General features: G+C 45.5%; 1 protein-coding gene across 2 annotated transcripts in view; it reads right to left on the reverse strand.

Moving 5' to 3' along the window:
* The window catches only part of MAP4K5 (mitogen-activated protein kinase kinase kinase kinase 5), a 211938-nt gene that overhangs the window by 62221 nt on the left and 126767 nt on the right, over window positions 1-22950 (reverse strand). For both annotated transcript variants that reach the window (XM_077466776.1, XM_077466775.1), the window contains exons 6-12: window positions 21889-21936; window positions 16836-16878; window positions 13829-13901; window positions 11226-11357; window positions 8500-8562; window positions 1884-1965; window positions 1690-1806 (exon numbers count right to left, since the gene is read on the reverse strand). In XM_077466776.1, the coding sequence (XP_077322902.1) occupies window positions 1690-1806; window positions 1884-1965; window positions 8500-8562; window positions 11226-11357; window positions 13829-13901; window positions 16836-16878; window positions 21889-21936 (558 nt within the window). The remainder of the gene's footprint in view (window positions 1-1689; window positions 1807-1883; window positions 1966-8499; window positions 8563-11225; window positions 11358-13828; window positions 13902-16835; window positions 16879-21888; window positions 21937-22950) is intronic.

The raw sequence follows: 22950 nt of genomic DNA on the forward strand, positions 1-22950 counted from the left end.
ATGCGCCGCTGACTGCAGCGGCGCATGCGCACAAGGGGGTTCTCGCCGGACTGAAATCTCCCGTGCGCATGCGCGGGAGTGACGATATCGCGGCTCTGGCCACTCACAGCGCCGGAGCCGCGATACCCGGAAGAAACGCAGAGGGAGCATGTCAGCTCCCTCGGCGTGGATCGGGCCAGATGTTGGGGCCTCGTTCTAAGGTAAGTATTTCATAATGAGCTAGTATGCGGTGCATACTAGCTCATTATGCCTTTTGCTTTGCAGGTTTAAAAAAATAAATAAAAAATTTGCGGGTTTACTACCGCTTTAAAGGGTGCTTTGCAGGTCTATGGTTGAGCCAATTGTAAAGTGTGATTACAGTATGTGTAGTTAATAGGACTACCAAAAAAAGTAAACCTGTTTCTGTGCACTGCATGGGAATAAACAATTTAAACATAACAATAAAGCTTAGAAAGCTTAGACTAATGATGGACAAAGTATAGCATAGACCTGATTAACCACTTAATGACCACCCCCCCACTGCCGCTTACCGGAGGCGTTGGTAGCGGCGGAGGCGATCGGGTCCTTTTCCTAGCTGGGTACGGAGATGAGTGAGGCTAAGATGGCCCCCCCACTCGTCTCTATACCATAGGAGGGCGATAGCGACGTCACAACGTCACTTCCTCTTAAAAGGTATATTTTTTTAAGGTCATTTGTTCAAATGACTTTTTTTATTTATTTTTTGCATTCAAGTCCAAATATGAGATCTGAGGACTTTTTGAGCCCCCCCCCCCCCAGATCTCATATTTAAGAGGACCTGTCATGCTTTTTTCTATTACAAAGGATGTTTACATTCCTTGTAATAGGAATAAAAGTGATCATTTTTTTTAGAACAGTGTAAAAAGAAATAAAATCAATTAAGATAAATAAAAAAGGTTTTTAAAAGCACCCCGTCACGACGAGCTCGCGCGCAGAAGCGAGCGCACACGTGAGTAGCGCCCGCAAATGAAAACGGCGGTCAAACCACACATGTGAGGTATCGTCGCGATCGGTAGAGTGAGAGCAATAATTCTAGCCCTAGACCTCCTCTAACGCAAAAAATGCAACCTGTAGAATATTTTAAATGTCGCTTATGGAGATTTTTGAGGCTAAAAGTTTGACGCCATTCCACGAGCGGGGCGCAATTTTGAAGCGTGACGTGTTGGGTATCAATTTACTCGGCGTAACATTATCTTTCACAATATAAATAAAAATTGGGCCAAATTTGACTGATGTCTTATTTTTTTATTAAAAAAAGTTTTTTCCAAAAAAAGAGGGCGCCTGTAAGACCGCTGCGCAAATACGGTGTGAAAAAAAGTATTGCAAGCCGATCCCTAGATCGTCTCTCGGGTGCTGCCGCCGCCATCTTGGGTATGGGAATCAGGACGGTCCCCGGTCCCCGCTGCCTCTGGGATCTGTGTGTTTCCCAGCAGGCAGCGGGGCACTTGCGGAAAGGGGCGTAATCTACGCCCCTTTCCGCAGAGAGCTATCCCGGAAGTGGGTGCAGATACCTGTACTGTACAGGTATCTGCACCCCCCTCCCCCCTGAAAGGTGCCAATTGTGGCGCCGGAAGGGGGAAGGGTTCCGATGAGCGGAAGGTCCACTTTAGGGTGGACCTCCGCTTTAAGTGGTTAATGATCCTTATCATGAAGAGTGGATAAGTCACTCACCTCCAGGTCATCCTCATCAGGCTCAATATAATGGTGGTGATGATCTGGGTTGTTCACCTTATCAAGGAGCTCCAATGCCTGAAATCTGGAAAGACCGCCTTGTGCCACAAGTGTATGCTGAGAAGGAGAAAACCAGGGTTATATGGGGAAAGATGAACCAAAGTATACATGTGGTGCAGCAGACGGGAACTTACTGTCAGCAGTCGCTCTGCAGTTGGTCTTTTCTTTGGGTTCTTAGTGAGAGCAACTTTGATAAAGTTATGAAACACTGGAGTCCTAAAGAAAAGAAATACAGATAAGAATATGCATAGTTCAAAAAGGAAAAAAATACACATCGCGGGCTGCCTGGACGGGTAAGTGTCCTTATTGAAAGTCAGCAGCTACAGGATTTTCAGCTGCTGACTTAAAAAAAAAAAAAAAAAAAAAAAAAAAAAAAGTTTGCGGCTGGAACTCCGCTTGAGGCTGGGTTCACATTGCAGCGATGCGGGAACGCCGCGAATCCGCGGCGGGTTCCCGCATCGCATACCTCCCGGCGGCAGTTCACGCTGCCCTATGCGAACTGCAGGGAGTGTCAGTGAAACGTTAATGACACCCCCAGATCAGTTCGCAGATCGCAGTGCGATCTGCAAACTCGGACAGGAATCGGATCGCATGGTGTGAACACCCATGCATACCGATTCTGCTGCGGACCAAAAAAAAGGGTCCTGTGTGAGTTTGGTTCGTGTGCGATGCAAATTCAGCCCTACTATCTGTATGGCTGAACTCGCATCGCACAGAGATCGGATGTAATTTGCACTGCAGTGCGGTGCGAATCACATCCGGTTCTCATAACCACTGCAATGTGAACCCAGCCTTAAGGACCACCCCATAGCGAAGGACCATAACCCAGAGTCGCTGCTACAGGGCGGCCGTTCTGTGCAGAATCATGTATACACACATGCGATTCTAAACTTCCCAAAGGGGGGGGGGGGGGCTCGGCTGCTTCTGCAGTGATTTGTCACCGCAGAAGCCGATCAGCCGGTGCCGGCCAATGGATGTCCGCTGTCACCGGCTGGGCATCAAGCAAAAGACACAGGATAGAGCTAAGCTTATTTAAATAAGATAGAGCTCTGTTCTAACAGCGGGTCATGGATTTTGTGTCCCTGAAAAGAAAAAAAAAAAAATAATAATAATAATAATAATACTTTCATAGTTATTAAGGTTGAATAAAGACACCAGTCCATCCAGTTCAATCTGAATGAGTGTCTACACTTGTCCCTATCCCTGTACATTGCACACTCACATCAGTCCCTACTCTCAAGGAACCCACAATCCAAGGTCCCCATTCATATATTAGGGCCAATTTTGGACAGAAGCCAATTAGCCTACCTGCATGTCTTTGGAGTTTGGGAGGAAACCGGAGTACCCAGAGGAAACCCACGCAGGCACAGGGAGAACATGCAAACTCCGGGCAGGTAGTGTCGTGGTTGGGATTCAAACCAGTGACCCTTCTTACTGTTAGGCGAGAATGCTAATCACAATCACTGTGCTGCCTAATCACATCCCTTAGTGACAGCATCTCCTACAGCACACAAAAACACTGTCTAGGCAGAAATTGAACCCTTTGATTACCCTGGATGTTTAACTCCTTCCCAGCCATTAGTGTCATTAGTACAGTGACAGTGTACATTTTTAGCACAAATCACCACAAAGTGTCAGGCTGTCTGCCATAAATCGCTGATCGCCATTACTAGTATTTAAAAAAAATTAAGAATTCTATCAATATATACCAGGGATATGCAATTAGCGGACCTCCAGCTGTTGCAGAACTACAAGTCCCATGAGGCATAGCAAGACTCCGACAGCTACAAGCATGACAACCAGAGGCAGAGGCATGATGGGACTTGTAGTTTTGCAACAGCTGGAGGTTCCCTAATTGCGTATCCCTGATATATACCATAGTTTGTAGACGTTATAATGTTTGAATAAACCAATCAATATGCGCTTATTGGGATTTTTTTTTTTTTTACCAAAAATATGTAGCACAATACATACTGACCATACATTTATGAAGAAATTCGATTTTTTACATTTTTTATTGTATATGTTTTATAGCAAAAAGTAAAAAAAATTTTTTTTTTTTCAAAATTGTCAGTATTTTTTTGTTTATAGAACAAATAAACTCAGTGGTGATCAAATACCACCAAAATAAATCTCTGTTTGTGGGGGGAAAAATGACATACATTTCACGTATGTACAGCATTGCTTGACTGCGCAATTGTCAGTTAAACAAAGTGCCGTTATCGCAAAAAAAAAAAAAAATGGCCTGGTCATAAAGGGGGTAAATCTTTCAGAGGGCAAGTGGTTAAAGAGGAAGTAAACGCTCCTCTATAATTTGTACCTATAGGTAAGCCTAGAATAAGGTTTACCCATACTGTAAATATCTCCTAAATGCGCGCCATATACAATACGGCACGCGTTTAGGAGATAAGTACTGTATACTGCGCTGATGAGGTCATCATCGCCACCCGTGCCGTTTCTTCAGGAGTGTGTGCCGTGACCGGCGGCTCCCACTGGTCACAGCCAGAGTCTGTGGCTCTGGAAGGAAGATGGGAGAAGGTGGATGCAGCCTCTAGCGGGGGACGATGCATGCTTCGTTTGCAGGTAAGTGTCACAAAAGTTAACATACGTTCTAATGCAGAAGGTTAGAATGGTCCTTAACCACTTGCCGCCCGCCCTATAGGCAATTGACGGTGGCAAAGTGGTTTTATAATCCTGATCGGACGTCATATGACGTGATCAGGATTATGAGCCGCTGCACGCCCCCGGGGGCGCGCATCACCGACGGAGACTCTTTACCACGTGATCAGCCGCGTCCAATCACGGCTGATCAGTGTAAACAGGAAAAGCCAGTGATCGGCTTTTCCTCACTCGCATCTGTCAGACGCGAGTAGAGGAGAGCCGATCGGCTGCTCCTCTGACAGGGGGGGTCTGCGCTGATCGATTATCAGCACAGCCCCCCGAGGATGCCCACACTGGACCACCAGGGACGCCACCAGACCACCAGGGATGCCCAGCAAAAGGTAATCCTCCCTAGACCACCAGGGATGCCAGTCAGCACAATGGATGCCAATCAGTGCCCATAATGGATGCCAATCAGTGTCCACAATGGGCGTCACTGATTGGCATGCATTATTGTTTGGCACTGATTGGCATCCATTAGTACAGTATAACACCAATGCCGCCTATGAGTGCCCACGTGTGCCGCCTATCAGTGCCCACCTGTGCCGCCTATCAGTGCCCACCCACGCCCATCTGTGCCGCCCACCCACGCCCATCTGTGCCGCCTATCCATGCCCATCTGTGCCGCCTATCCATGCCCATCTGTGCCGCCTATCCATGCCCATCTGTGCCGCCTATCCATGCCCATCTGTGCCGCCTATCCATGCCCATCTGTGCCGCCTATCCATGCCCATCTGTGCCGCCTATCCATGCCCATCTGTGCCGCCCATCCATGCCCATCTGTGCCGCCCATCCATGCCCATCTGTGCCGCCCATCCATGCCAATCTGTGCCAGCTATCAGTGCCGCCCATCAGTGCCACTTCATTGGTGCCACATCATTGGTGTCCATCAGTGCCGCCTTATCAGTGCCCATCAGTGTAGCCCCATCAGTGCCCATCAGTGAAGGAGGAAATGTACTTATTTACAAAGTTTTGAAACTGAAACAAAAAAAAAACATTTATTTTTTCAAAATTTTCTGTATTTTTTTATTTGTAGCGCAAAAAATAAAAACCGTAGAGGTGATCAAATACCACCAAAAGAAAGCTCTATTTGTGGTAAAAAAATGATAAAAATTTAATTTGGGTACAGTGTAGCATGACCGCGCAATTGTCATTCAAAGTGCGACAGCGCTGAAAGCTCAAAATTGGTCTGGGCAGGAAGGTGTTTAAGTGCCTGGTATTGAAGTGGTTAAAGTGACTCTGTCGCTATAATAAATGTGTACAATTATAAATGGCCCCTGTAAGGAATACAGATTTTCCACCTCTCCTGCTGCTATCCCACAGATCTCTAAAGTATACAGCTTGTAACATCTGAGTAATACCAAAACTCCTATTCTGCATACTTGTGACTCGGTAACTCAAAATACTGAAGCCACTGGATCCACAAGATAGCGAACAGGTCAGCAGTAGCATTTTCATATGCACTTATAGGTTTCCTTTAGACCCCTTTCACACTGGGGGCGTTTATTAGGCGATACAGTGCTAAAAATAGCGCCTGAAAAAATCTGGCCCCTTTCACACACTAGAGCGGTGCGCTGGCAGGACGGTGAAAAAAGTCCCGCTAGCCGCATCTTTGGAGTGGTGAAGGAGCGGTGTATTCACCGCTCCTACCCATTGAAATCAATGGGGCAGCGTGGCTATACCGCTACCAAAGTGCCGCTGCAGAAGAGCTTTGCGGGAGGTTTTGACCCTTTTTCGGCTGCTAGCGTGGGTTAAAACCGCCCCACTAGTGGCCGCATGCCGCTGCTAAAATGACGGTAAAGCGGTGCTCCCGCCCCAGTGTGAAAGGGGCCTTAAAGTGGTTGTAAACCCTTACAAACCACTTTGACCTACAGGTAAGCCTAGATTAAGGCTTACCTGTAGGTCCAAGAAATATCTCCTAAACCTACACGGTTTAGGAGATATTTGCCAAAAGACAGGCACCGCAGTCTACGGCGCATGCGCCGTAGACAGTGGAGCGCAGGCGCACTGAGCGCGCCGCTGTCAACGGCAATATGCCGCGAGTGGCGGCTCCCGTGCGCATGCGCGGGAGTGACATCGCAGCTTCGCCGAATGACAGCGGCGGAGCAGCGAGACCCACCGAGAAGATGGACGCTCCGGACTACAGGGGACAGCGGTGACTTCGCTGGCTCCTGTGTCAGGTAAGTGACACATAACGGGCTACTATGCGATGCGATGCGATGCATAGTAGTCCATTATGCTTTACCTTTGCAGGGAATCAAAGAGGAAGTAAATCCATCAGGGTTTACTTCCTCTTTAACAAAGGATAAATGGAGCCGCATGTGAACAGACAAAAGGTCCACACTGCTCACAGGTGAGCCGACCCCAACAGCATGATCTCCTCACTCGCAGCTGAAGCAATAATGAAAGGAACCGGATGGTGGCACAACAAATTCAGCTCCAAATGCTTTTATTCGCATAAAACCTTGAACAACATGAAGAGCACTACATATATAAGCAAGGGAGGAACAGCTTAAATGAATTGTACTTTATCAAAGCCCCTTTCCTTTCATTACTTGTGTGAACAGAACTTCACAGTGGTCAATAGATTTTGTAACTGAAGTGGTCCAAATAGCTACTAAAACAGATAGCACAAAAAACCCAATGCTATTTCAGAAGGACAACAATCCGACTGCCAAGCAGGCATCTCAGTTTCAGAGATTGACAAAACCGTTAAAACTGTTTTTTTTTTCCATAAAGTTTTATAGTTATTTCGAGATTTTATTTGCTTTGGTATGATGGTCTATAAAGGAACATTTTGCTCAGATTGGAATCTGTAGTTAAAAATGATTAAACGAAGCTGGACAACAAAACAAAAAGAAATGGCATAAGTAAAGAAGAAACTGGGAAAAGTGAAAAAAAAAGAATAAAATCAGTATATATTGACCAAGCATGAGCTCGGATGTGTTCACAAACAGCATGTGCAGAACCCGCCAGGAAGTCGGCACTGCGGAGCGCTAATCACAAGCAGTGAGACAATCCAAAGACGTGCAGGTAGGTTAATTGGCTTCTGTCCAAAATTGGCCCCAGTATATGAATGGGACCTTGGATTGTGGGCTCCTTGAGGGTAGGGACTGATGTGAGTGTGCAACGTACAGGGATAGGGACACTTGTAGACACCTCACTCAGGTTGAACTGGATGGCCTGGGGTCTTTATTCAACCTTACCAACTATGAAACTATGAGACGTTGTCCCGATGTGCGGCTGCAGAGATTGGGGAAATGTATCACTGCCTGTGATTAGCGCTGTGCAGTGCCGACTTCCTGGCGGGTTCTGCACGTGGGGTTTTGGCCAAACACGCCTGAGCTCATCCTAAGACCCCTTTCACACTGGGGCGTTTGTCAGGCATTTTAGCGTTAAAAAAAGCACCTGTAAAGTGCTTGAAAGAAGCCTCATCTGCAATCCCAATGTTAAAGCCCGAGTGTTTTCACACTAGGATCCCTTTCACACTGGGGCGTTTTTCAGGCACTTTAGGTTTAAAAAAAAAAAAGCGCCTGTAAAGCACCTGAAAGAAGACGCAACTGCCATCCCAATGTAAATGCCTAAGTGCTTTCACACTGAGGCGCTGCACTGGCAGGGCGTCAAAAAAAAATTCCTGCAAGCAGCTTCTATGCAGCGCTTTTGGAGCGGTGAATACACGGCTCCTAAAGCGCCCCTTCCCATTGAAATCAATGGGAAGCGCCTGCAAAACGCCTGAAAAGCGCTTTTGGCAGCAGCACTTTGTGGGCACTTTTAACCCTTTATTTGGCCACTATCGGGGGTTAAAAGCACCCCACTAGCGCTCTAAAAATGCTGGTAAAGCGGCGCTTTACGAGCGTTTTTTGGGCGCTGCCAGTGTGAAAGGGCTCTTAAAGCACTCGGGCTTTCACATTGGGATTGCAGATGAGGCTTCTTTCAAGCGCTTTGCAGGTGCTTTTTTTATCGCTAAAACGCCTGAAAAACGCCCCAGTGTGAAAGGGGTCTTAATATTGACAAAGCCAGACATTTTAGCCCTTCTCTATCCAAACGGAGTGCACATGACTGGACTTAAAAACACACAACTGAACTTACCATCTCAGTTTCTCTTTTAGCTTGGGAGGCTGAAAGTTGCTCTTTGACATTAGAAACAAAGCTCTAAAAACAAAACAAAAAAACAGGAATTAAAAAGGAACGTGGCACTTTACAAAATACAGTCACAGAATAAAAATAAAAGATTAATGCAATACAGTAATGGGATCCCTTTGTCTGGATCCATACCAATTTTGGAAAAGTAAGGCTGGCCATACACCTATAGATTATCTGCAGATTTTCTATGGTCAGACGGAAAAAGTGGAACAGATTCCTCCATCTACGCTGAACTGCGTGGATGGAAGAATCTCCCACTGGCCCAAGCTTCCATATCTTGCTAGTCAGCCCCGCTGGCTCTCACTATACCTGAACCTTCTCATTGGGTGCAGGCACTGTTTAGGTTGAGAGCCAGCGGGGGCCGACTAGCAAGATACTGAAGCTTGGCCCAGTGCGAGATTCCTCCACCCACACGGTTTAGCATACATGGAGAAATCTGTTGCACTTTTTCCATCTAACCGTAGAAAATCTGCAGATAATCTATAGGTGTATGGCCAGCTTAAGATAGTCTTGGCTGCAGCAGGTAGGCAGCATACCCCGCCGGGAAAAGACAGTGATTACTGCTAAATTATGTGGTCAGAGATCGGTGTCAACATTTACACAAAATATGGCACCAACATCCTGATTAGATGAAAGAAAAACATATAAGAGATATGGGACTTCAAAGGTGTGAATCATACAAAAGAACAAAATATATAATACAGGGCTCGACAAAACCCGGTCGCCAGGTCGCATTGGCGACTAGAAATAGCGACCTCGCGCCTGGGGCAGCACAGCTGGGGGTATCCTGTGTCTGTGGACCCCCCCCAGCGTGATCGCGTCGGGCCGTTCCGCCGGCGGCCGAAAATTTAGGCCGCGGCTTTGAGGCCTTCTGCGGTCCTATGATTCCTTATGGAATCTGGCGCCCTCTTGTGGTCGCCGTTGGTATGACAAACCAGCAATGTTAATGAAGATTCCTCTGCCTGTATTATATTACCTGCCTCTTCTTCCCTTTATTTAGAACCCCCTAAACATTATATATATTTTTTATTCTAACACCCTAGAGAATAAAATGGTGGTTGTTGCAATACTGTCTGTCACACCGTATTTGTGCAGCGGACTTACAAGCGCACTTTTGTTGGGAAAAATAATTTAGTTAATAAAAAAATAAGACAACAGTAAAGTTAGCCCAATTATTTTTTATATTGTGAAAGATAATGTTACGCCGAGTAAATTGATACCCAACATGTCACGCTTCAAAATTGCACCCGCTCATGGAATGGCGACAAACTTTTACCCTTTAAAATCTCCATAGGCGACGTTTAAAAAAATTCTACAGGTTGCACGTTTTGAGTTACAGAGGAGGTCTGGGGTAGAATTATTGCTCTCGCTCTACCGATCACGGCGCTACCTCCTATGTGTGGTTCGAACACCGATTTTTATATGCGGGTAGGACAGGGCGCGTTTAAAAATTATTATTTTTTCTGCTTTATTTTAACTTTTTTTTTTTCCACTGTTCTTTTAAAAAAAAATGTTGTGTCACTTTTATTCTTATTACAAGGAATGTAAAAATCCCTTGTAATAGAAAAAGCATGACAGGTCCTCTTAAATATGAGATCTGGGGTCAGAGAGACCTCACATCTCATATTTACACTAAAATGCAATTGAAAAAAAAATTGTCATTTGAAAAAAATAAAATGTCCCTCTAAGAGCTATGGGCAATGACTTGGAGACGGGGGGGCGGCGACGGCGCTGCTATCTTCCCCTCACTCGTCTCCATGTCAGGCCAGGGACAGGTCCGGATCGTCGTCACGGACCTGGCTCCTAACTTTTTAAGCTGGCTCCTAGATTCCAAGCAAATTTGTCAACCCCTGATATAATATATACAAATTTTATTAAAGAGGAAGTAAACCCTGGTGGGTTTTACTTCCTCTTTGTTTCCCTGCAAAGGTAAAGCATAATGGACTACTATGCATCGCATCACATAATAGTCCATTATGTGTCACTTACCCAACACAGGAGCCAGCGATGTCACCACTGTCCCCTGTAGTCCGGAGCGTCCATCATCTTCCGGGTATCACTGCTCCGGCCACTCACAGCGCTGGAGCAGCGATGGCGTCACATCCACATGGGAGCCGCCACTAATGGCATATCACCGCTAGCAGCGGCACGCTCAGTGCGCCTGCGCGCCGGAGACAGCAGTGCCTGTCTTTTTGTAAATATCTCCTAAACCGTGTAGGTTTAGGAGATATTTCTTGGACCTACACATAAGCCTTAATCTAGGCTTACCTGTAAGGGTTTACAACCACTTTAAAGTGGATGTAAACCCACTCTCATATATAATTGATTAATCGACAACTAATCGATTATGAAAATACTAATCAATTCATTTCATAATCGATTAAGCGACAACTAATCAATTCATTTCATAATCGATTAGTTGTCGCTTAATCAATTATGAAAATACTACTCGATTAATTTCAAAATCGATTAGTTGTCGATTAATCGATTAGGGAAATACTACTCGATTCATTTCATAATCGATTAGTTGTCAATTAATTATGAAAATACTACTCGATTAATTTCATAATCGATTAGTTGTCGATTAATAGATTAGTTGTTTCAGTCCTAGTTAGAACAGTCACGCGATCGGTTTTACTCAGCTCACACCTAACCCCATAATCAAAACAGACCTCATTGGATGCAGATCAAACAATGGCGGCTGCAGCTCTGCCAGCTCTATTGCGGTGATACCGACAGCCCAGATGTCACAGAGCTGGTTGTATCCTCCGTTCTTCTCCACGGCAGCCACTTCTGGGGCCATCCTGCGACAGAAAGAGAATGGTCAAACATGTATTGTTATATGCTGAAGTCACATTTTTTTTTTTTTATTCTTTTTTGGAAAAATGACAGCTGAAGAAGGAAAATCAAAATAACTGAGACACAATATACCTAGTTCTGGGTTATATCACTCAGATACTGTTCATAAGGCAAACTGGAGCTCACTGGCTATCCCATTCCAAAACCAGGTGCATAAAATCAAGCACAAAGCCATACAATTTCCATTCACAAACTTTAGAATATAAAAGTGGTGTAGTGGTTAGCACTCTCACCTAGCAGTAAGACGGGTCACTGGTTCGAATCCCAACCACGACACTACCTGCCTGGAGTTTGCATGTTCTCCCTGTGCCTGCGTGGGTTTCCTCCGGGCACTCCAGTTTCCTCCCACACTCCAAAGACATGCAGGTAGGTTGATTGGCTTCTGTCTAAAATTGTCCCCAGTATATGAATGGGGACCTTGGATTGTGGGCTCCTTGAGGGTACCAACTCCATATGGACATTGTTTGAGCAGTTTGGTGTGGAGGATCTCGGTGATCTGCACAGAGCCTTGATCTCAATCATACTGAGCACTAGAGATGACTCGGGCATGTTCGAGATCTTAGTGCCAACCCACCTGCCCAATCCCGCCAGGAAGCCGACACTGCACACCGCTAATTACAGGCAGCCAGACATTTTCCGATCTGTCCAGCTGCGAACCGGGAAAAGTCTCACTGCCTGTAATTAGCGGTGCACAGTGTCAGCTTCCTGGCGGGATCGGGCAGGTGGGTTGGGACTAGGATCCCGGACACATCCGGTCCCTTCACTACTGATGACCTTTGGGGGTGAATTGGAATGTGGACTGTGAGCCAGGTCTTCTCATCCAACATCAGTACGTGACCAGCCCAATGCTCTTTTGGCTGAATAGATACAAATTCCCAAAGACACTCCCAAATCTTTAGGATACCTTCCCAGAAAGGTGGGATCTGTTACAGTCACAAAAAGGGGGATAACTCCATATTAAAGCGCGTCTCCAACCATAAAAAATAAAATAAAAACTATAGCAGTCCTTACATGTGGTGGCTGCATTTGTTTTCTTTTTTCCCCAAGCTTTTTCTTCCTTTATTGTCACCTAGTGAACCCTGTGCGCCTCTCCTATTCCTCATAACATAGATGGGGTATAGTTGTCTTCAGAGAACAATGTAATTGATACAATTTTGCAAGGGACATTACCAGCGTACAAGATTTCCAGCAACACTAACGGGTATTTCTTTTAAGATGATTAAACAGATATAACACTTTTAACTGAATATTTAACAGCCTAAAAGGAACCAAATAAGAGAAGTTAATTGTTAGGGTTTGCATACTCTTAATTTCCCATGGTTTTGTAAGGGGATGTCCAACAAGCTCATATACCGTAGTTATGATGGTAAGTTGTCCACAAACTTTTGCAAATAAACAATACCCAAGCACAACTGAAAACTCAGCTTCTGGTGGCAGAAGGCTGGTGCTATGGTGCACTGGCACTCTGACCATCAGATCTGTAGTAAATTCAAGCTGGCACCTAAATGTAATCTGTAAAATATGAATTTTTGGCTACATACTGAAACACACCCATCTAACGTGTTTCGGCTGTGTGAGCCTTCCTCACAGACGAAACGCGTTAGATTGTTTCCAGTGTGTTTTAGTATGCAGCCAATAAAGGTTTGGATTTGACAGACTACACCAAGTTCAAAAACTTTTGGCCAACTCGTGTAGCAGCAACCAATCATTTCTCCTTTTCGTCCTACTACACTACTCTAGATATCGCCCAAATTGTCCAGTGCGCTCCTCCCAAGACATCTTGTTCTCTAGCACCCTTGCCATCTCCTCCCACGCTCGACCTTCAGGACTTTTCCAGAACCTCTCCCATACTCTGGCACTCCCTACTCCAGTATGCCCCATTAGCGCCTACCCTATCCGTCTTTAGGCGATCCTTGAAAACTCATTTAGGGAAGCCTACCTCACCTCCACCTAAAAACTGTGCTTGGGTCACCTCCATCAGATCATCCCCTGGCAGCTATTACCTTTTGTGCCACCCCCCCCCCCACTCCTCCGTTTAGATTGTAAGCTCCATGAGCAGGGACCTCATACGCCTCCTGTATTGTAATTGTACTGTCCCCCTTTATAATGTAAAGCGCTGCACAAACTGTCGGCACTATATAAATCCTGTATTATAACAACAATATTATTATAAGAAACGGATGATATAATAGGCTGAAATTGACAGGGTCTCTTTAGACCAGTGATGGTGAACCTTGGCACCCCAGATGTTTTGGAACTACATTTCCCATGATGCTCTGGCACTCTGCAGCATTGTGGAGCATCATGGGAAATGTAGTTCCAAAACATCTGGGGTGCCAAGGTTCACCATGACTGCTTTAGACTCTTCCAGTAACGAGGCCCACTGTACCCGAGTGGAAGAGGAGTATTTTATTACCAGTATGGGGTTCCGATAAAAGATTTCCTTTTGGCAATTGTTGCTGTTATTTTTGCTGCCACACCAAAGTCCGCTGTGAAAATAAAGTTCAAAGAAAAATCCATGAGAAATGGCAAGATGACCATTTTAAAGCGTATACTTTATACTGATACACAGATGCTAAAAATTAGGAATGGGGGGGGTTCACGACACTTTTCAAAACCTAAAATAAGATAATCTGTTGCAATCATCTACTACCTGCCTTGTATAGAAAAATAGGCCTCATGAGACATTAGCTGAATCATATACTGACTTTGGAAGGAATGCAGTGCCTGAAAAGTATCTTAGGAGTCTTTGGCGTTGATTTAGCTCTTATGGATGCATAGAGCAGGGCTCGGGAGTGAGCATGCACCAGTGCCCCCATAGCAACCAGCTGGAGGGGGTAGCCAGGAGTGCTGGCAGGGGACCCGAGAAGAGGAGGATAGGGGGCTGCTGTGTGCAGAACCACTACACAGAGCAGGTAAGTATGACATTTTAAGCTGAAGTTAGAAGCCGATTGACTATCATAGTTACATAGTTAGTAAGGTTGAATAAATACACCAGTCCATCCAGTTCAACCTGAGTGAGTGTCTACAATTGTCCCTCTCCCTGTACATTGTACACTCACATTGGCCCCTACCCTCAAGGAGCCCACAATCCAAGGTCCCCATTCATATACTGGGGCCAATTTTGGACAGAAGCCAATTAACCTACCTGCATGTCTTTGAAGTGTGGGAGGAAACCGGAGTACCTGGAGGAAACCCACGCAGGCACAGGGAGAACATGCAAACTCCAGGCAGGTAGTGTTGTGGTTGGAATTCGAACCAGCGACCCTTCTTACTGCTAGGTGAGAGTGCTAACCACTACACCACTGTGCCACCCATGCACAGTTGCAACAAATTTTGCAGGTTTAGCAAATCAACCCGGGGAAAATCCGATTGCCTCTCGGGGGATCAGGAATGAATTTTTTCCTTGGCTTTAGCAAATTGGATCATGCTCTGCTTGTTTTTTTTTTGCCTTCCTCTGGATAAACTGTGGGTATAGAATTGGGTATATGGGATTGTATGATTTTTTTTTTTTTTTGGTTGAACTGGATGGACTTGTGTCTCTTTTTTCAAGCTGACTATGTAACCCTTATGTATAAAAATGTTGACTGTGCGGATATAACACACATTCACCCAATTGGGGTGAAAATTGCTGTATTCTCTCCAATACAGGTTGCCCCCCCCCCCATATCATTGTTGCCGCAATGCAATACAATATCCTAAATCGGGAAACAAAAACTAATTTGGGGAGATTTACTAAAACTGGCGCAGAATCTGGTGCAGCTCTGCAATCAACTTCCAGGTTTTACTGTCAAAGCTTAACTGAACAAGCTGAAGTTAGAAGACAAGTCGGTACCATCCACAGCCGCACCAGATTCTGCATGCTCCAGCTTTAGTAACCCCCCCCCCCCCCCCTCCATTGTGTTCAATGGCATGGAGGATACAGAAACTACACATAACAGAGGAAGTAAAGCAATTTTCATTCTGACTGTTCAGATGTTTATTACATCCACACAACTTTTTTTTTTTTATACAAAGACCCCTAAGTATCTAAACCAAAAAACTAAAAATATAATATATGAAGTTTAGCAGTCTTCAGATGTAATGGCTGCATTACTTTTTCTATTAGGCTCTTATCTGTTATTCTTACCAGTAACACCCTTCACTTCCTTGGGTGACAACACTCAGTTACTGTATTCTGGGAGGAGCAGTGTTGTCTCCTTAGGCCCCCTTTCACATCTGTGCGACTCTTCCTACGACTTTGGACATCAGAGTCGCATGACAAGTCATACCCCACGATTACCAATAACCACCATTCAATATCTGTGCGAATTCAAGTCGCTCCGACTTCAAAGTAGTCCCTGTACTACTATGGTCTGACTTGGATGAGAATTGAGGTCCAAAAGACCTCAAATTTACACAGGCGTTCCCTGAAATTGTGTCAAAAGCGCAGCCGCAAAATTTGCGCGCCTTTCAAGTCGCGGCAGTGTGTGTGAAAGGGGCCTCTGCCTGCTGCAATGAGTTGCACAGCAGCTCAACCTCTCCTTAACACTGTTACATGGGGGGGGGTGGGTGTTAAAAGAAAAACAAGAAGGAAGGTCGAGAAAATTGAGATTTGATTTCAGTGCACAGGAGGTTCCAAAGACAGCATTTCTGACACGGTCATACGGTATTTTTCTGCCCTTGCAGAAAACATACTTGGCAAAATAAAACCCCAAAAAACCCCACACATTAAAGTGGTTGTAAACCCTTACAAACCACTTTGACCTACAGTTAAGCCTAGATTAAGGCTTACCTGTAGGTCCAAGAAACATCTAAACCTACACGGTTTAGGAGATATTTACAAAAAGACAGCCAGGCGCACTGGGGCAGGCCACAGATCGCGGCGATATGCCGCGAGTGTCGGCTCCCGTGCGCATGTGCGGGAGTGACGTCATCACTGCTCCGGCGAATCACAGTGCCGGAGCAGCGAGACCCGGAAGTCATTCCGGGATCCATGGCAGCGGCAGACATGAAGATGGAGGATCGCTTTGGGGGCTTCGTTCTCAGGTGAGTTATTCATAATGAGCTAGTATGCTATGCATACTAGCTCATTATGCCTTTGCCTTGCAGGTTCCTTTTTTTATTTTATTCAACTGCCTTTACTTACTCTTTAATGTAGCCACCACATCTGGTAAACTGACTATATTACACTTTTAAACTTTGGCTAAGATATTCTTTTTAAGGAACTGCTGCACCTTCCTGAAGTTCTAGGAATGTCCAAAAGCCATTCAGTGATAGAACTACAAATTCCAACATGCCTCATCAGCCAGTGGTTTGAAAGGCATTCTGGGAACTGTAATTCTACAACAGCTAGAGGGTTCTGGATTTGCCAAGCTCTGCTGTAGGATAACAAAGCTCCTTCTATACAGCCCTGTAAAAACAAAAAGATATACAGGCATTACCTAGTTTGACATCGCCATTGTCTGTGAGTAGTATGTTGGCACCCTGCAAGAGAAGTAAAACTTGATTTAGCAGCATTTTACCATTACAGCCATCAGCAGAAATATATCTAAAATAAGGGCAGCACTAAGTGTAGAAATAGATATACCGGGACCCTATATAGAGGATACACCTGGAAATCTAAAGTGAAGTGCACTATTTTTTACACTATTTCCCCTTCTTTTCAATATTGGACTACACAACACTTTAAAGTGGTTGTAAACCCTTACAAACCACTTTGACCTACAGGTAAGCCTAGATTAAGGCTTACCTGTAGGTCCAAGAAATATCTCCTAAACCTACACGGTTTAGGATATATTTGCCGAAAGACAGGCACCGCTGTCAGCGGCGATATGCCGCGAGTGGCGGCTACTGTGCGCATGCGCGGGAGTGGCGGCTTCGCCGAATGACAGCGGCAGAGCAGCGAGACCCACCGAGAAGATGGATGCGCCGGACTACAGGGGACAGCGGTGACTTCGCTGGCTCCTGTGTCAGGTAAGTGACACATAATGGGATGCGATGCGATGCACAGTAGTCCATTATGCTTTACCTTTGCAGGGAATGAAAGAGGAAGTAAACGGCGGTAAACGGCGATATGCCACGAGTGGCGGCTCCCGTGTGCAAGCCACTATGATCATTCTTATGGTGCAGGGAATCGCCGGCTGAAAATGCCGATATCTGAATGATGTCTGTGGCCTCAAGCATCATTCAGATATACCCCCGGAAAGTCAAGGACGTCCTTGGGCGGGAAGTGGTTAACAACCCCCCCCCCCCCCCCAAAAAAAATAAAAAAAAAATTTGTACTGCATGTTGTACAGTGCTTGCGCTGTGTTATTTGGCCCCCAGTATCACCTGAAATACCTGGTTCTACCCTCCCCCCCCTTTGCGGACTCCGTCGTAGCAGGGCTTTAGAGTCATGACACCGTAGTCTGCGAGTCTCGTCATTCGCAGCCTGCTCTCCTATGTGCCGCCTCTCTCCTCTCCCCCTCCTGACTGATGTCAGAGGGTAATCCCCGGCCATGCCCACTGCTTGTGTCGGGAGGAGAGAAGAAGAGAAGCGGCCGGTCAATCAGCGCTCAATATACAAGGTATATACAGTGTTATATTTATATAGCACAGTCATGGGGGGCCATTATAGGAATAAAGAGAGAGGATTGTGAAAAGTGACACTGGTGGGTTGTCACAGTAGTTGCATTGTCACCCCCACCCACACACACACTCAAGGCTTCTCTCGATTTGCCATGCCCATCTGCACCAGCGCTCAACCCTCTTGCTCTTCTGACAGGATACAGAGGCAGCATCAAAAGCCATTGGCTCCCACCGCTGTCATCTATATCCTGCAAGGAGGGAGCGGGGCAGAGCCACACATTGGGTGTCTATGGACATACGCAGTCTGGCTAGGGAGCATGCCCCTCATAGGAGAGAACTAGATCACCGGCAGGGATACCTAAAAGTGGGAGGTAAGAGACCACTCTGTGCAATACCACTGCACAGAGCAGTCAAGTATGCCCCCCCCCCTTTTTTTTTTAAATAAGAAAATGGGCACTTGAAGCCTAAGTGTATCTAAAAATAAAAACTGTAAAATCAGCACAAGGGACATAATTTACAGTTGGATGTGTCCCCTGTGCCGATTGCTCATTTCTTTGTGAAAATCCATCTTCATCCCTGAAACACGCCCCCCCCCCCCCCCCCCCCACCACCACATCTTTCAGGTTAATAAAACTAAAGCCTGGTGCACACTATTCAAGTTTTATTTTCATTAAACCCGGAAAAAAAAAAAAAAAAAAAAAAAAGAAAACGTTCTGCTCCAGTCTGAGTCGCTGTACTAACATGCCAATGTTAGTACAGTGATCTCCCCCACTGAGCTGTCCCCCGGCCCGCCAGAACACTTCAAGCAGCTGCTGGTTTTCCAGCATGCACGTCTCTGACAGAAGCCGACCAAATACACCTCTACCTCACCCCTAAATGTAACCAATAAGCTTACATAACTCGTTAAACTAATCCTAAGACCCATTTCACACCATACCACCCATACCGTGGGCAGTAAAACTTCGCTATTTTTAGCGGCGTTTTACCGCCAGATTTGGGGCTCATTTCGGCCGCTAGCAGGGCTCTTTTACCCTCCGCTAGCAGCCGAGAAAGTGTTAAAACCGCCGGCAATACGCCGCAATAGCAGCGTTTTGGCGGCGGCATTACAGCGCTGCCCCATTGATTTCAATGGGGAGCAGCGGTGGAGGGGCGGTAAACACATCGCTCCTTCACCGCTCCAAAGAAGCTGCTGGCAGGACTTTTCCCTGACGTCCTGCCAGCGCACCGCTGTAGTGTGAAAGCCCTCTGGACTTTCACACTACAGACAATGGTGCAGCTTTTTTAGGGCTGATTGCAGGCGCTATTTCTAACGCTATAGCGCCTGAAAAACGCTCTGGTGTGAAAAGGGTCTAAGGGCTGAGTTTCATTGCTGTTCTTACCTGCCTTTTCGCAAAGAAGCGAAACAGCACCAAAACAGCAAGGAAAAGTGTAAGAAAGTAACAGATTTTATGTCTTGCACTTGCTATGAGGCTTCAGCAGCAGTCCACTAAACAGGGAGACCGTGACTTACTTGTCCATGTCCCTGATCCCTAAAATGGGTAGACTTTGACCATCATGGCGCAAGTACCAGTGGTGATCTTCAGGGTCTAGGTTCCATAGGAATGGGCCATGGCCCTAGACCTGTATAGCACCCTGTGGCTAAATACACATGTTGCATCAAGTGCTGGGGTGAGGGCTCAAGCTGGATCCAGCGCATTGGGTATGGTTCCCTAAGGTTTTACAAAGGTTGCATGAATGGGGATGCATGGCTTCTACCATTTCAATGGTTTCTATTTCTGTATGAGAAGAAAGTGAAGGGCTGATTGAAGAAATAAAAATTAAATAAGAAACTAGTGAAGCAGAGAGTGATTTGTCCAGGAGGGAGAAGAGGTCCATCATCTGGGAACACAGATTAAAGTGGTTGTAAACCCTTACAACCAACTTTGACCTACAGGTAAACCTAGATTAAGGCTTACCTGTAGGTCCAAGAAATATCTCCTAAACCTACACGGTTTAGGAGATATTTGCCAAAACACAGGCACCGCTGTCTACGGCGATATGCCGCAAGTGGCGGCTCCTGTGAGCATGCGCGGGAGTGATATCACGGCTTCGGCAAATGACAGCGGCGGAGCAGCGAGACTCAACCGAGAAGATGGAGGCTTCAGACTACAGGGGACAGCGGTGACATCGCTGGCTCCTGTGTCAGGTAAGTGACACATAATGGACTACTATGTGATGCGATGCGATGCATAGTAGCCCATTATGCTTTACCTTTGCAGGCAATCAAAGAGGAAGTAAACTCATCAGGGTTTACTTCCTCTTTAAATGTACTCTAACTACTTGCCGACCAACCACCATCGTTATACAGTGGCAGGTTGCCCGCCCCCCCCCCCAATGCGCGAATCGCCGTAGCTACGGCAGGCACTTTAAGGGGTAAAGTGAGCATGTGGGGTAGGAGCCAATGCGCATATTTGCCGAAGGACAGGCACTGCTGTCAGCGGCACATGCTCCGTAGACAGCGGCGCATGCGCCGTAGACAGCGTGAGCGCGCCGCGGTCAACGACGATATGCCGCGAGTGGCTGCTCCTGTGCGCATGCGCGGGAGTGGCAGCTTCGCCGAATGACAGCGAAGAAGCAGCGAGACCCACGGAGAAGATGGATGCGCCGGACTACAGGGGACAGCGGTGACTTCGCTGGCTCCTGTGTCAGGTAAGTGACACATAATGGGATGCGATGCGATGCACAGTAGTCCATTATGCTTTACCTTTGCAGGGAATGAAAGAGAAAGTAACACCCATCAGGGTTTACTTCCTCTTTAAAGCAGCGTTATAGGCAGGTACACGGGGGGTCCTCAAAGCTTTGCCAATGTCCAGTCACCTCAAGTGACCAACCTATAACGTAGGGTCTAGGATTCTCAAAGCCTGTGTCCTGTACGATTAAGATAAAGTCTGTATATTGGCATGCAGAGGGGCGATTTCCTATGTAAACAAGGCAGGGCTGCGGCTTTGGCAGTAGGGAAGTGATGGATTTTCTTTCCCTGCTAGGCAGGGAATAAAATCCATCACTTCCCTTAGAAAACGCAGCACAAACACTGGATAAGCACACATTAAACCCTTTAATCATCCTAGATCAGGGATATGCAATTAGCGGGCCTCCCATAAGGCATAGCAAGACTGACAGCCACAAGCATGACACCCAGAGGCATGATGGGACTTGTAGTTTTGCAACAGCTGGAGGTCCGCTAATTGCATATCCCTGCCCCTAGATGTTTAACCTCTTCCCAGCCAGTGTCAGTACAGTGACAGTGCATATTTTTAGGACCGATCACTGTATCAGTGTCACTGATCCTAACAAAGTGTCAGATTGTCTGCCGCAATATTGCAGTTCCGCTAAAAATTGCTAATTGCCACCATTACCAGTATTAATAAAAATATTTATTTTAGTATATAATAAAATATATATAAATTTTTTTTTAATACTATATAAACTATGTGATATATATTATAAAAAAATGTTTTAATATATATTATATATATATATATATATATATATCTTTTTTTTTTCACATAGTTTGTAGACGTTATAACGTTTGCGCAAACCAATCAATATGCACTCATTGAGAATTTTTTTTACTATAGCAGAATACGTATTTGATTGAATAAAATTAGATTTTTTTTTGGGGGGGGGGGAATACGTTTTATAGCAGAAAATAAAAAAGTATATATTTTTCCCTCATTTATAGCACACACAAAAAAAATAAAAAAATACCACCAAAAAATAAGCACTATTTATGGGGAAAAAAAGTACAAATTTTATTTAGGTACAGCATTGCATGACTGCGCAAATGTTAAGTAACGCAGTGCCGTATCGCAAAAAACAGCCCAATCAGGACGAGGGTTAAATCATCCGGAGGTGAAGTTGGTTATACTGTACTGTTGTGACACTCACCTTAATATCTCTGTGCATTTTCCCCTTACTGTGCAAATATGCCAGACCCTGTGTGCGAGAAATCAAACAACATGAGAAAGTAGAAAATGTGATTGCGTCATCAAAAGGCCGGCACTGACAGCGAGATTCTGATAAGATCAAAGGCAAAGGTCTTCCACAAAAGAAAAAAATGTTCTCCCTATAAACAGAGCATTAACAGACAGGAGGTGATTAGTCCCTGATCTCCCCATTTCTGTCTTGTCTATGGTACATGCTGCCATCTGGTTGCTGTCCGATTGGCTACCGATCTCCCAATGATTACCCAGAACCCGCAGCTCCATTACCATTTATCCACAATAACTTCAGATCAGATCAGATCAGCACAGATCAATTGACAAATTTGTGGAACGCTCTGCAGTTCCTTCATGTTGCAACAACGGGATAACTTTATTTTCCCCCAACCCCAGCTACATATACTTTCATTCTGCTACTATGCCCCTCTGCTTAGCAACCGGTAGCAAAAGGGAAAGACCTATAGATGCTATGAGAGATGACATTCATCGCCTACACAGGGCGGCTTTCCAGTGCGATAGCAATGATTGGCTCAATGATGTAACACGCTCCTCCATACCCAGAAGTTCAAGGTATTTGCTTCAGTTTCCAGTAGAGAACAAAGTGGCGGGGGAGTAAGGGTCAATTCACACCACATGCAATCCAGTGCAGTTTTCTTTTTCCTGCATCAAAACGCATGGAAAAAAAGCTATATGTCCCCCAATTGTATACGGTAGTTTACACCAGTGTGGTCAATTCCAGGGCGTTGCAGTAAAAATAAAACGAATATGTTGCATTTTACCTGCACTGGAATGTGGTAAAATGCATCAAAAATGCACTGGAATGCACCAAAAATGCACCGGACCCCAGTACAGTGGAAAAAAAAAAAAAAAAAAAAAAAAAACAGGAAAAGAAGAAAAAATATCAACTGGAACGCATCCATAAAAAAACAAAAACAAACAAAAAAACAAAAAACTCACCAGAACTCAACAAAAACATGCACCAAGGTTACCTTGGTTCCAATGGCATAGC

This window comes from Lithobates pipiens, unplaced genomic scaffold, assembly GCF_037356315.1.
Source record: "Lithobates pipiens isolate NorthernLeopardFrog02 unplaced genomic scaffold, aLitPip1_a1.2 Scaffold_37, whole genome shotgun sequence".
In the NCBI taxonomy this organism is placed as follows: domain Eukaryota; kingdom Metazoa; phylum Chordata; class Amphibia; order Anura; family Ranidae; genus Lithobates; species Lithobates pipiens.